This window comes from Agrilus planipennis, unplaced genomic scaffold (genome assembly GCF_000699045.2).
Source record: "Agrilus planipennis isolate EAB-ADULT unplaced genomic scaffold, Apla_2.0 scaffold71, whole genome shotgun sequence".
Taxonomy (NCBI): Eukaryota; Metazoa; Arthropoda; class Insecta; order Coleoptera; family Buprestidae; genus Agrilus; species Agrilus planipennis.
Window position 1 is genome coordinate 336,574 of NW_020439007.1, and position 15,472 is coordinate 352,045.

Sequence of the window (15,472 nt, forward strand, 5' to 3'; positions counted from 1 at the left end):
TTAATCACTTTTCTTTATTATATGCAGAATATGTATAATAAAGGTGACCCTTGTATAACAGTACCTAGATACGAAATTTCCTGTATGGTTAAAATATTGTTACGTATTCTACTTCTTTAGAAATACAACTTGACTCATTCACCAAATTAATAAAGTAGAGTAGCCTGTAGGGACTAAATAACAAAAGTTACATTAGTGAATTACCTCAAGATTGAAGCGGGGATGTAGAACCAATTTATATTAAGTCCAAAATATATAATGATATCCGTTTTAATTGTTATTTGATCTAAAAAAAAAATGCAATCCCAATATTTCTTAAAATAATGTTAAAAATACCGTGCGTTTAAAACAGGTAATCATTCCCTATTTTTCTACCCTTAGAGGTAATTTTTTTTCAAATTTAAATCAGACAAATAAAAAAAGAATCATCAGAATCTGACTTCTGTAAAAAGTTATGCGTAGTTATACAAACATAAAAAAATATATAGGGGTAGACTTGATTTTTTTTTGGCAAAAAAGCGTTTAATTTATTCGCTGATTAATAAATTTTTTCAGTTAAATTCTATGACCATATGTTTTCTGTGAAACATTTTAATGTAATTATTTTGAATCTTCATTAGCTTAATTGTTTTCGAAATTAATTCAACTAAATGTAAGGCAAGACAAAAGCATTAAAATAGTTATACTCATCCTTCTATTGCTTAGCTATTATCGTGGATTGATGTTTGATCGATATAAAAGTAAGAAGGTACAAACAAACGTACACTTTAATTATGACAGAGACCAGTAGAACAGGACTATTAGCCAGTCCAACCAAAAAAGTTAAATTAATTAAAAAAAGACAGGTATATTAGTGTTTTTAATATAATCTTCTTTTGATTAATTTAGAGGTGTGTTTTATAAAGAATAGGAGTAAAAGTAACTTTTATTTCTAGGTTGAAGATGATATAGAACTGAAAGCCATAGTAACACCGGCACCCCTCATTCTTAAACCCTTTGCTGGTCTGTACAAACCTTATCCTTATGGATGTTCACTCCTGTGCAATCATCCCAGAAATAGCGATTCAAAGGAATTGGTAAAAAGAGCGAGAGATGCCTGGGTAAGAAATATTTTCTTTATTATGTATTAAACTACTTGGAACATAATCACAATTTTTTGTCAGAATTTTTATATCTAGTTTCTAAAATTGTGTAAATTAATAAATTTTTGTAGGCTACGGAAGGGAAAAATATACTTCTTGTGGAAGAAGTACAAGCAATACGTAATAATTTGGAACAGTTTAGATTAAATCCAAATGAAAATACTTATTCGATTATAAACGATGAAATTAAAACAACTATTGATAGTGTCCCGGAGGAATTATTTAGAAGGTAAATAAAAAAAATGTAATAATACATTGCACATAATCTTAATTCAATATTATTCAATATCATATGTGAAAAAGATTAATCCAGAAATTAGAAAAGAAATATCATTATTCCATTAGTATATCATTTTATTGTTATAACGTTGCTTTTTGAAACAAATTTCAATGATTTGTTAAAAACCGTCAGAATCGAATCGTGATTTCGATCTCTTGGGTTCTCATCAGCACGCCGTAGACAGGTTTTACAGAACACCGACTAATTTACTTGCTTCTTTTCAAGTTTGTAATACATTATGTTCAAGAAACAAAACATTTAAGAAACTATAACTAATTTTGAGTGTAAATACAAACCTATGAAAACAATAAGCGATGCAAATAAAAAAATTATTATTAACTTAAATTACTAATAATAAATTGTAATAACATACTGGGTTATGCAAAAAAATTGTTTTATCCCAACTTTACAAGAAACAAATTTATTTACTTAAAAAAATAGCAATAATTTATTAACGTTTGTTTTGTAGCCCTTAATGAAAATATGAAGTAGTATTTTTTAACCCTATTTTAGGTACACAGACACAGACTCACGACCTTTAACCCCTGCCCCAACTTTAGCTAGTGCATACACAAGGGCGTCGGGTTCCCGAAGATGTATCACACCTGATCCCACTTTTAACGCAGAAATAAAAGAAAAAACAATGTTAATTTTAGATTTGAGAAGGAGTCATAGTCAAGTAAGTGTTTCCTTTACTTTAAACACTTTTATATGATTAGATAAATAAGTATCTAAAAGAGTTCTATCATTTGTTATATTAAATTTTAAAATATTTAAAAACGTTCTTTATTGCTAAATTAATTGTTTTAAAATTCATTAAATGATGGTTTCCAATTTACTTTACTTAATAGTTTTTTTCTTTTGTGTCATCTAATAATGATGAAATATAGGAATAGTTGTAATGAAAAATGTTTTTCAGGAAACGTTGTCGTGGTATGGCAGCTCATTATACCACGAAACACCCTTGATAAAAATTTTTCCCGCCCCTTTAGCTGACGGTGGCGGTGGATCTTTGCGTTCTACAAGAAGTCTAGGGGACGACAATCGCAAAAAATTGAATAAAACGCGATCAATACCTCCAGGAACCAAGTACAAAGATAAACGAGATAAGGTATACCTATTAAAAACAATTACATGCTTAGAGAAATATTTACCTATTTAATGAAGCGAATATTAATAACAGGATGTCTTTTTTTTTTGCTTCTAGGCTCTTCTAGATGTCGTAGAGACGAAGAAGACTGCAGAAGATGCAGAAAAAAACCAGAAGGGAGCTGAAGACGAAGAACCGCTTAAAAGAAGAGGGAAAAGAAGAAAGAAGAAGGGGAGGGATTCTTCAAAAGGACCTCCAGCTTTCCAAAGCTCTTTGGATCCTGAAACACAGGTAAATTAAATTATTTTATTTTTTTTTTTCTACTTAGGTGTACTCTAATTTTAAATGTTAAATTATAAATACAAATAAGAAATGTAATCAGCATCTAAATATTTATAGATTTTCAGAAAAATACGTACACAAATATAATTTATGTTAAATTTGTATTGTTTTAAAGGGTGAAAACTGAAACTAAATTAAAAAAAATTGAAAAATGATAAACTGTTGAAAACTGCAATGAAAGTGATGAACTAATCAATATTGATTTTAACGTTTTGCTATTATTATTGGTTCAGTGAGTTATTAAGTCATTATTCAATTCTTCATTTTTAATATTGTTTAGATAAGTTTATTTAGTTTTTAATTAGTTTGTTATTGTATAAAAATACCTTAAATTTTTGAAGAAGCGTTTTACCGCTGTCTTTTGGAATTTGAACATACGGATTACCTTCCATAAGTTTTTCCAGAAATTCCTGTCTGCAATTGAAAATAAAATGGGACATTTCGTCCGGCACCTGAAATATTTTTTTTTTCGCTTATGTTAATATTTTTTTATAAGGGGTGCACATGTTGTTTCTTTTACCTTGTCGCTGTTTTTTGCGGCCATCGAATCTGTATTGTATTTTACAACACCAGCGTAATGCTTTATTGAAAATTCAGTGGAAAACGCGTTCTGTACAGAAACGAAGTGTCTTTTTTCTTTAAGTGCAACAGCGAAACGAGAAGTCACAAATATGTCGTTACTGAATCGCTTTAGGGTACACTCCTACACAGAAAAAGTTACCTGTTCTGAATAACTTTAGAAAATTTTAGAGCTCTTTTAATATAAAAAAACACATATTCGAACATATACCTCGTTTAATATGCTAAAAATAGATATGGGACCATCCAATAACGATATTCGTTCTTGATATTCGTTTTCGTTAATCTCTTGGACGTTTTCAAGTATAAAATTAATTTTCAATTCCTCCTGCTTTGTTATAAGGTAATCTTTTATAAATAGTTGCTGTAACCTTTCATTCGCATAATTAATACACAATTGTTCAAATGTGTTATGGTCATACACTTCAAAACCATAAATGTCCAAAATGCCTAAAAGTGGTTTTGAAGTTTTTTTTATTTACATAGCACCTCAGAAGCATTTTTTTTCATTCATTATTTGTCATATTTGTATCCTTAAGATCCTCAAACATAATATAAAAATTACAAACTTTTACCTAGCAGCTTGTAGTTTCCATCCTTGCATATGTTGTGGTTTATTCGTTTAACTAACCAGGTGAAGAGACTGTCGTAGAGGTAGCGCATGAGACAATTTCGACGTTCATTGCACTCTTCAGGGTTGTTACAGGGCGAACTGTAACAGGTCACCCTGCGCTTTCCCTGACTCGTGGCCGATATGAAGCGATTTGTAAGCAAATGTATTAATTGCCGTGGCTGTGTTTTTAACAAATCGGTCGCCCTTTCTACAAACACTGTGGTATCTGTTAAAAATAGAGGGGCCTAACAAGATTAAAAATTATTTGAAATACATATATGTAGTTTGAGCTCTTGTATAGGTAAGGTAAAATGTTCACCGAACGTAGAATATATTTTTTCAACCACACCTATAGTTGGAAGTAATGTTCGGCTCTCATCTTGCCACTAGTGTATATTGTCTTGAATGGTATTAAATGAGAGGTAGAGGTAATTTAGAATGACATGAACCTTGGCCAGTGAGAAAACTCTACTCGTTTATTGATTTCTACATTTGTAGAGAGAGAGAGAGAGAAAGACAAGGTCGAGTAAATGTTTTCCGAACGTACAATATGAATGGGCAAATACAAAAAGAGTACTGGGATTAAGTCAGGAATCATAGAAGGATTATTGGGATAGGAAACTGATGTTATTTAATGTTATTGTGAGGAGCATAGTGTTTTATGAGGTGAAACTATGGGAATAGGAGGAAAAGAAGGAGATAGAGGTTTTATGTTGTATCAAGTGGGCTTTGTAATTAGAGAGAAGATAGGAGATATGTGAGTAGATGCGTTAAAAGGGATAGTAAAATATGAGGGAGGCTGGAAGTGGGGAATATCAGGGAGAAGTATTGGAAATAGGGACGAAAGGTAGATAAGAGGACTTTGAATAGCTTAAAAATTTATCAGGAGCAGGTGTCAGGGAGTAGTTTAGGAAAGGGATCGATATAAGGGAATCGATGAGGACCAGAATCATGGGTTAATATAAGTAATACGAAAAATAAGTGCTAGAAATGTAGAAAATAACTTCATGTTTCAATAATGTTTAATGAATGCGATTAGGCCCGCATCTCGCGCACCTGATGGTCCATGTCATTCTAAACTACCTATACATGGGATCAGCAAAAAGGATAAAAAGGTATCACAGTATATCATCATCATCATCATCAATCATCATAGGGTCATCAGTCCGAAAACTGGTAGGGCAGTCACTTTTTTATAAACCAACTCTCACAAAACTGCAACATTTCACATCCTGTTTACTAACAGTAATCTGATCTAGGATAATCTTTTATTTCCTTTTCATCAACGACTTCCAAAAAAGCGCCCTCTTTTTAATAGCTCCTCATTTTCAACCGCTTCTAATCGCAGTTCTTTCATCATCCCACTTCTTCCCCACATCTTCATCTCCCTTGATAGCTGTATCAATTCATCAGTATGCATCGAGCGGCAAAAGGCTATCAGTTCGATTCCGAATCCTGACCAGGTTTTTTGGTGGCTTCCTTGATTCACTTAGGTAAATGCCGAAGCAATAATATTCCATAGGTTATCTTTCACTCCCTTCTGTCTTCATTTCATCCGTCTCACCTTTTCACTCTAAATACTATCCACTTATTCCCACGATTCCTCGAAGGAGTATGAAGAAATTCCTACCTTCCAGCATAGTTCACTGTCCTCTCATCAGCATTAGTAGCTGGTGGGAATGAATCGCCCAAACCATTTTTTTCCAGGATGCAGCCCAAATACTGCTTAGGCATGCATCTCCACTTGTTCCCACCTTGAGCTAGTCCTAGCATAACTCGAAAACTGAAGGCCTACATCTAACTACTTGCGAACAATAAAATCTAATCTCAGTCTAATCTTGCCACTTTGTACATCATATTTTCGTTTCTAATATGTCCCTAACTAGCCTTTCATGTGCTTGAGAAAGTGTCCTACAAGTCTATCTCACCTATTTCTTATTGACTTCTTTGGTTCTTGGCGTGTTCAATAGTAAAATAATAAAGTCTGGTAAAACTAATATTTATTTTTATAACTGTTAGAGACTAAGAAGAGTAGAACGAAGGTTGATTTAGAACTGAAGAATATAGAATTTGAATAATTTAGGAAAGTTATGAAGGTGGAGCTAAGGGTTGTAGATAAAAGAAGGGAACCAATAGTAAGAAAATATGATTTGAAAACTGCTGAAGATAGAAAATATAGAATTAAGTTGTTGAACCCAAATCACCGAAGAAACCCCTNTGATAGTGTCCCGGATTTTTATACTATTAAAATTCAACAAAAAAAAAACTTCAGAATTTTTTTTGTATTTGTCTGAATTGATTTTTATCAATGCTCCAAAACATCATAATATTTTTGTGTAATTTAAGAGTCACTGATGATTTTACCTGGTGGAAAATGTGAAAATTTCCTTCGCCTTTATTCTGAAACGAAACGCGTGATTTTTCCAACATATATGTTTGAATGAACGCTCCTACAATTTGATTGTTTTCATATTGTAACTGCATCAATTTTCCAAAGCGAGAGCTATTGTTATTGCACCCAGTAGCAGCATTCCCTTTAAAATAAGATTTTTTGACAGTTTTTTGGTCATATTCTCTAATTAAAAATTTCGACAAATTAAACTGTGAAAATACGATAAATCATGAATAATTAAGAGGAGAGGGGGGAACGTATTTGCTGTATTTACCAAATGCTGTTAGTAATGGTACCGAACACCACGTTTGCCACAAGACAGAACACGAGGGATTCCCCTGTGCGTAACTCTGCTTGTCGGCAATGTGTTTAATCGCCAGGCAGGCGGAAAACGTTTTCCCGGACCCGCTGTCACCGGAAATAACAATCGCTTGGTTAGCATTTCCGATTTCGTTCGTTAATCTGAACCAGACCCTCGAAATCACTGCATTTACTGACGGTTTTCTACTGTCAGCATTCTGTGAAGAGAAATAAATTACAATTTATTGTCAACATAGTTGTAAAAAGTATTGTTTGAAATCTAACATAATATGTGACATCTTGTATATATGTATACAGATACAGGCTGTCCCGAAATCGTAGTAAAATTCTAGAAGTAAAAACGTGCTTAAAATAAACGCGGAAAAGCACCTTTTACAACTGTATTAATTAACTGACTGACACACAGACAGTTACCGAAGTCTTACCGAGGCCCTCGTCTTTATGGAATTAGTTTTAATGATGATACTTGACGACAAATTCAAAGTTATTCACAAATAATAAATAAAGTTATTCATAAATAATTGGAAAATTTTAATAAAAGACAGCATATTTGCAGCTTTTTTAAGACTATTAAGAAATTCAAATAAGCATTAGTAAGTACAATTACTACGTAATAAAGTTAGATTGCTGCAAGAAGGCGCGAGGCCTCTGCAAGAGCGAGGCCCCGGGCGGTTGCCCTGCTCGCCACCCCCAAAGGCCGCCCCTGGTGCTGTTAACTCAGGGCAAAGTAGTATTACCTAATTAGTATCAGAAATTTCTTGTGTGAAGTGTACGATGTGTTGCATACCTATTTACAAACGATTCCTATAAATTTAATTTTTTGAACAATTCTTAACACAAAGAAAGTGATTAAACAAATTGTTCACAAAAGTGAATTTCGACCACTCGAAGAATTTCGAGCTCATAGTGACTGATAGGGGGGTAGAACTAGTTAAGTTTTAAAATAATTAACGAAAACATGTTTAAACATCAAAATTTCACACTCACATTTTCGGAATTCTAATAAGTTTATCACTTTTATTTATCTGGTATATTAATAAGGGTTAATGTTGCACAAACCTCGCACCCGCTGTTTTCTTCAAAGGGATGGACAGCCACCAAAGTTTGGCCAGCCCAAGTATAAAATTTCCTTTCTAGATAACGTTGCCCCATATATTTTACAACTGCGTGATATATAACATATTTTTTTTAATTTTTCTATTTTTTATTTTGAAGAGCTTACCTTTTTCTTCCGATATATTACTCAATTCTAAGATATCTTCCGTTTTAAATTCGTCTTTGGACGTATCGTTTTGAAAACTATTATTATGATTATTTTCTCCGAGCATTTTAACTAAAAATTATTGATTGATTAATATTAATCGGTTATTTAAGAATTTCTACCGCTTTTACTAATAAATAACAAACCGTTTGCTAACATTGACAATTACTCTAAAACTTAAACTATGTCAAAAAGAAAAATGTTCATTTGTTTTGTTTAGTTAACTTGACAAAATTTAAATGGATATAATCTATATAGGTAAGGCAAAACGTTGACCTAACATAGAATTTATATTACTTTAATATCTATATGAAAAGATGACGTAACAGTTTCATTCAATTATTTTTAGCATTCATTGAAAAGGCCCGTTAAATGTTAATCACTTTTCTTTATTATATGCAGAATATGTATAATAAAGGTGACCCTTGTATAACAGTACCTAGATACGAAATTTCCTGTATGGTTAAAATATTGTTACGTATTCTACTTCTTTAGAAATACAACTTGACTCATTCACCAAATTAATAAAGTAGAGTAGCCTGTAGGGACTAAATAACAAAAGTTACATTAGTGAATTACCTCAAGATTGAAGCGGGGATGTAGAACCAATTTATATTAAGTCCAAAATATATAATGATATCCGTTTTAATTGTTATTTGATCTAAAAAAAAAATGCAATCCCAATATTTCTTAAAATAATGTTAAAAATACCGTGCGTTTAAAACAGGTAATCATTCCCTATTTTTCTACCCTTAGAGGTAATTTTTTTTCAAATTTAAATCAGACAAATAAAAAAAGAATCATCAGAATCTGACTTCTGTAAAAAGTTATGCGTAGTTATACAAACATAAAAAAATATATAGGGGTAGACTTGATTTTTTTTTGGCAAAAAAGCGTTTAATTTATTCGCTGATTAATAAATTTTTTCAGTTAAATTCTATGACCATATGTTTTCGGTGAAACATTTTAATGTAATTATTTTGAATCTTCATTAGCTTAATTGTTTTCGAAATTAATTCAACTAAATGTAAGGCAAGACAAAAGCATTAAAATAGTTATACTCATCCTTCTATTGCTTAGCTATTATCGTGGATTGATGTTTGATCGATATAAAAGTAAGAAGGTACAAACAAACGTACACTTTAATTATGACAGAGACCAGTAGAACAGGACTATTAGCCAGTCCAACCAAAAAAGTTAAATTAATTAAAAAAAGACAGGTATATTAGTGTTTTTAATATAATCTTCTTTTGATTAATTTAGAGGTGTGTTTTATAAAGAATAGGAGTAAAAGTAACTTTTATTTCTAGGTTGAAGATGATATAGAACTGAAAGCCATAGTAACACCGGCACCCCTCATTCTTAAACCCTTTGCTGGTCTGTACAAACCTTATCCTTATGGATGTTCACTCCTGTGCAATCATCCCAGAAATAGCGATTCAAAGGAATTGGTAAAAAGAGCGAGAGATGCCTGGGTAAGAAATATTTTCTTTATTATGTATTAAACTACTTGGAACATAATCACAATTTTTTGTCAGAATTTTTATATCTAGTTTCTAAAATTGTGTAAATTAATAAATTTTTGTAGGCTACGGAAGGGAAAAATATACTTCTTGTGGAAGAAGTACAAGCAATACGTAATAATTTGGAACAGTTTAGATTAAATCCAAATGAAAATACTTATTCGATTATAAACGATGAAATTAAAACAACTATTGATAGTGTCCCGGAGGAATTATTTAGAAGGTAAATAAAAAAAATGTAATAATACATTGCACATAATCTTAATTCAATATTATTCAATATCATATGTGAAAAAGATTAATCCAGAAATTAGAAAAGAAATATCATTATTCCATTAGTATATAATTTTATTGTTATAACGTTGCTTTTTGAAACAAATTTCAATGATTTGTTAAAAACCGTCAGAATCGAATCGTGATTTCGATCTCTTGGGTTCTCATCAGCACGCCGTAGACAGGTTTTACAGAACACCGACTAATTTACTTGCTTCTTTTCAAGTTTGTAATACATTATGTTCAAGAAACAAAACATTTAAGAAACTATAACTAATTTTGAGTGTAAATACAAACCTATGAAAACAATAAGCGATGCAAATAAAAAAATTATTATTAACTTAAATTACTAATAATAAATTGTAATAACATACTGGGTTATGCAAAAAAATTGTTTTATCCCAACTTTACAAGAAACAAATTTATTTACTTAAAAAAATAGCAATAATTTATTAACGTTTGTTTTGTAGCCCTTAATGAAAATATGAAGTAGTATTTTTTAACCCTATTTTAGGTACACAGACACAGACTCACGACCTTTAACCCCTGCCCCAACTTTAGCTAGTGCATACACAAGGGCGTCGGGTTCCCGAAGATGTATCACACCTGATCCCACTTTTAACGCAGAAATAAAAGAAAAAACAATGTTAATTTTAGATTTGAGAAGGAGTCATAGTCAAGTAAGTGTTTCCTTTACTTTAAACACTTTTATATGATTAGATAAATAAGTATCTAAAAGAGTTCTATCATTTGTTATATTAAATTTTAAAATATTTAAAAACGTTCTTTATTGCTAAATTAATTGTTTTAAAATTCATTAAATGATGGTTTCCAATTTACTTTACTTAATAGTTTTTTTCTTTTGTGTCATCTAATAATGATGAAATATAGGAATAGTTGTAATGAAAAATGTTTTTCAGGAAACGTTGTCGTGGTATGGCAGCTCATTATACCACGAAACACCCTTGATAAAAATTTTTCCCGCCCCTTTAGCTGACGGTGGCGGTGGATCTTTGCGTTCTACAAGAAGTCTAGGGGACGACAATCGCAAAAAATTGAATAAAACGCGATCAATACCTCCAGGAACCAAGTACAAAGATAAACGAGATAAGGTATACCTATTAAAAACAATTACATGCTTAGAGAAATATTTACCTATTTAATGAAGCGAATATTAATAACAGGATGTCTTTTTTTTTTGCTTCTAGGCTCTTCTAGATGTCGTAGAGACGAAGAAGACTGCAGAAGATGCAGAAAAAAACCAGAAGGGAGCTGAAGACGAAGAACCGCTTAAAAGAAGAGGGAAAAGAAGAAAGAAGAAGGGGAGGGATTCTTCAAAAGGACCTCCAGCTTTCCAAAGCTCTTTGGATCCTGAAACACAGGTAAATTAAATTATTTTATTTTTTTTTTTCTACTTAGGTGTATTCTAATTTTAAATGTTAAATTATAAATACAAATAAGAAATGTAATTTTTTGTTTAAGATATCTGCAATCGGTCAAGATTCTGGAAATCCCAGTAAGAGGCCATCGGTGTCATTAAATGATGCCGATATTGGTAATGCAAATGGTACCACGACGAAGAATTCAGAAAATGTTCGAAAAAGTTCGTTGGATGTGGATTCCTTTTTAGATAAGGATGTTTTAAAGCATTTACGACGACAACTCAATGAAGAAATTGTCGACTGTGAATTTGATAAAAAGGTATTCATTTGATTGTTTTATTAGGTTTTTAATTTTACCAGTCAAAAGACATCAGGGTATCATATTATATGTAAACACTTTAAAATGTTTCAATTTTTTTTTGACTTCATATTTTTTGATTGATGAACAATACGAGAACAATAAACTTAATTTTTTGTTGTAGAAACGAAGAGCTTTGCAAGAAGCTTTGAAAACTGTAAACAGTCAAAAAAAGGATTGCGAAAAACTCCAAAAATTGAAAGAAGAATTAAATTTACCTCCCACAAATACAGAATTTATACTTTCATTACCACGAATGTTTTCTCGATCCAGTGCCAGATTTGAATTACCAATGGACAGTCGAACTTTTGAGAGTGAGTACTTTCTGTCCAGAGCAAATGAATAATTAATGAATAATTTTCTGAATTTCTTCCAGCCCTAACACCTCTAGAATATCTAAGAGATAATGTTGTGATAAGTAGTGCCAGAAAACTTCTTTATAAATGTGTTTTTAATAAACACAGGCCTGAAGATGACATTGGGCAAAAAAGTACGAGAAGGGTAATACTGGGAAAGGTACAAAAAAAATATATTAAATATTAGTTTTGATTTTTTTTCCACCTCTACTCCTCCTGTCCTGCCCCTTCTGTTTTTAAACTAGCGTTTTGTGTCTCGGAAGGTATCTGATAGGTAATCCTACTTCTCCTTTTCCATATTAATTTCCATAGCTCCTTTGGTTTCCTATTCTTTCCAATATTTGCTCATTTTCAAACTTAAGTGATTTTTTTATTTTATGCTTTCATCGAATTTTTTATTTTGTTCTGACGTAAATGTATCGAAAATCGGCGACTTCTGCAAATGTTTGGTCAATATTTATATTAATTATTGTAAAATTAATTAAAGGATTTACCACGAGCCCTTAATGAAACGATGAGCAAAAAATTGTCAGATATCCAGGAAAAAAAATTAAAGGAACTGTTGGAATGGAAGGACGATGAAGAGTATGATTTTCAAACATTTTGCGGTGTATCTGCCCTCTGCGAAAGGCTTTTGGCCCCTGAACTTGCTGTTAACTTCCCATCAAGAGAAGAAGACCCTTGTCACGAAGTAAGTGAATCATTTTTATATTAGTTTTGCTACACAATCAGTGTGATTATTTTTTTCCTTTTTCGTACTTAATACTACTTTACCTACTACAGTTAGAAAAAGTGGACTTCGAATCATTATCAAGAAGATTAGACGGGATGAATGCTAAAAGCAACCTTGTTAAAATACTGTATGCAATTAAAGACTTATAAGTATTATTGAAGAAAAAATTAATTTATAAGACGTTAAGTACGCTTTATATTGTATTTGTATGTATTTTTTTTAACTGTAATAGTTTGGTTGTAATTTTATATATGAAAGAGGAATAAAAAATTTAGTCACTTTTGTTTAAGGTTGTCCTTTATACCTTTTTAAACATTCAATTTATTACAGTTAAAATAACAGTTGCAGTTTTATGATTTTGTCTTGGGAGTAGAGGAACAAAAAGTAGCCTAATGATTTCTCTGGATATTGTTTGCTTCCTTTCTAGAACTTTTAATTTCTTACAATTTGTGTAATGAACAAAGTTACATTGAAGTTTGTTTCTTATTTCCGGCCAAAGAAAGAAATTAAATATAAAAGAAAAGGAGAAACCTAATTCTTTATATTTTATTTATTTCACCAGTTAATAAAATAAAGAAGTGATATCAGAAAATTCAGTCAACAGTGTGTTTAATTTATTTAATGTCATATTAATTTGATAGTGTAATTAATTGGTTTTTTTGTTCGTTTCTACAGAGTGGTCAACAAGTGAGAGAACATTGAAGCTGAATTTCATTCCTACTTTGTTTGCTGTGGACCTTTACTCAGTTGATTTTTGGCAAAGAAATTCTCTACAACATCATCGTTCTTCTAGTATTTGGTCTGCTTTTCACACTTCCAACTTTCTACAGCTAATTAAGGTGAGAATACACCACAGTTAACATTATTAATTGCTCATTTACTAATCTATTGCCACCCTATCTGTTTCAGATCGACGGTGGAGAAGACAAAGAAGATCCCAAAGTTAAAATAGTTCTCTATCTTGCATGTTCTTAGTAGTTCATTTTATTTGAATTAGTTTTTATTTTGCATGCTTATTTTGTTCATTTATTTAAAGTAATTGTTGATTGTAGACGTTCTTATTTTATTTTTTGTATATAGTAGTAGAGTAGCTAACACGTTTAGTAGTTGTAGTATAGTCTAACATGTCTCTTGCTTACCTCTTTGCTTAGCTTACTGCATATTCTTACTATTTTGCTTTGCATTTACCCTACGAGTTCTACATGATTCAACGTTTCGTTATCGTGTGTGTTTCTTCTCACCCTTGTGGAATTAGGGAGGGCCTCCCCGAACGACTTCCCTTGGGCTTAGCTATTTAGTTGATCTTAAAAGTGTCTTATACACTTTTCGCGAGTCTACTCTAGCGTTACTTCCTTTCAGACAGGGTACAGTGGGTTATCTGGAATAGGAGCAATAGGCGACTGCCCAGCTTGCCTTGGCGAAATCTGTCCGATCTTCTCTACCAAAGCTATTAGTATTTGTCGTTAGTCCTTGTAATTGCACTATTCGCTTTCAGGTAACCGAAGAAGACTGAAGACATCGTATTTTTTGCTTTTTATTGTATTTTCTTTGAAATTTTATGTGTTTTCTTGTCTTTCTCTTACAGGTATTTTGTTTTTTACTGCATAAACTGTTATATCTTTATAATCATAACTTAGGTTAATATTTAAAATGTTTCTAAATTGATTTTTTGGTATAATTGTTAAATTAAATTAATTATTTGTTTACGCATTCAAAATTAATGTTCGTTTTGGGTGGATAGGGTGGCTGCAAGAAATGCGGAGGCCACAAAAGGTTGGGGAGGCTTTTTTCTCCCTAATCTTGCATTTAAATAATAATTGTATGACAGTTTATGTATAATAATAAATGTATTTTCTTTGAAATTTTATTGAATTTGTTGTCTTTCTTACAGGTATTTTATTTTTAACTTTTATAAGTCGTTAGAATGTATTATATCTTAGATATTTTGTTTATATTAAAGTATTGTTATTTGAAATACTTATCTATCGATGTTCATACGTTGTGTTTATTATAAATGCTATTAATTTGCAACAATAAATGTATTATTGAACAAATTTTATTTTATTTAAATAAAATATATATGAAATTGCTAAATAAACCTTATTTTGATATAAACATCTTTTTACTTATTAAAAATAACACTAAGACATCTTTTGAGAAATTTAATAATACTGGAAATGAACATAAATCATGATTAATAATAGTACAATTAAACGTTTCAAGGCCGAACAATGTAGAAAAACGAAAAACAAGACTGCGATATAGTTGATCCCGCGCTAAAAATTGGTACTTTTAAAAAGACCTTTTGCGACTTATGCTCTCCTAATACAAAATTTCAGATTGAACAAAATTTTCAGTTTTGCATCATATACGAGGGCCGGTCGAAAAGTTATGAAACAAAATTTAAAAAAACAATTTTCAAAAACTCCGACATTTGTATTAGGAGAGCATAAGTTGGATCGGATCTTTTTCCATTATTTTCTGACCAACCCTCGTATTTGGCTCAAAACCGAAAATTTTCATAAATTCCAACATTTGTATTAGGAGAGCATAAGTAGCATCGGGTCTTTTCCATTACTTTCTGACCAACCCTCGTATTTGGTTCAAAACCCAAAATTTTCAAAAATTTCAGCATTTGTATTAGGAGAGCATAAGTTGCATTGGATCTTTTTCTAAATTCAGAATTAAAGCGCGGGATTAACTTCATCTTTCTTACAAATAGTTCAGCTCCTGAGCATATGATGGCTCTGGTAATTTTCAAAAATTTGACACAATTTCTTTTCTTTTTACAGTATTTGTGCTATTTTACTATTTACTGTTGTTCAAG

The 15,472-nt window shown here is 31.3% G+C and overlaps 1 protein-coding gene across 1 annotated transcript; it reads left to right on the plus strand.

Moving 5' to 3' along the window:
- Window positions 1–721: 721 nt before the first annotated feature.
- Window positions 722–13,612, plus strand: LOC108732558. The gene is made up of 16 exons (XM_025976061.1): window positions 722–748; window positions 936–1,100; window positions 1,214–1,371; window positions 1,936–2,101; window positions 2,342–2,533; window positions 2,630–2,803; window positions 9,331–9,495; window positions 9,609–9,766; window positions 10,331–10,496; window positions 10,737–10,928; window positions 11,025–11,198; window positions 11,299–11,517; window positions 11,681–11,870; window positions 11,933–12,072; window positions 12,400–12,603; window positions 12,696–13,612. The coding sequence occupies exons 1-16, from the start codon at window positions 722–724 to the stop codon at window positions 12,792–12,794; spliced, it is 2,589 nt and encodes an 862-aa protein (XP_025831846.1). The 3' UTR covers window positions 12,795–13,612.
- The last annotated feature ends 1,860 nt before the right edge of the window (window positions 13,613–15,472 follow it).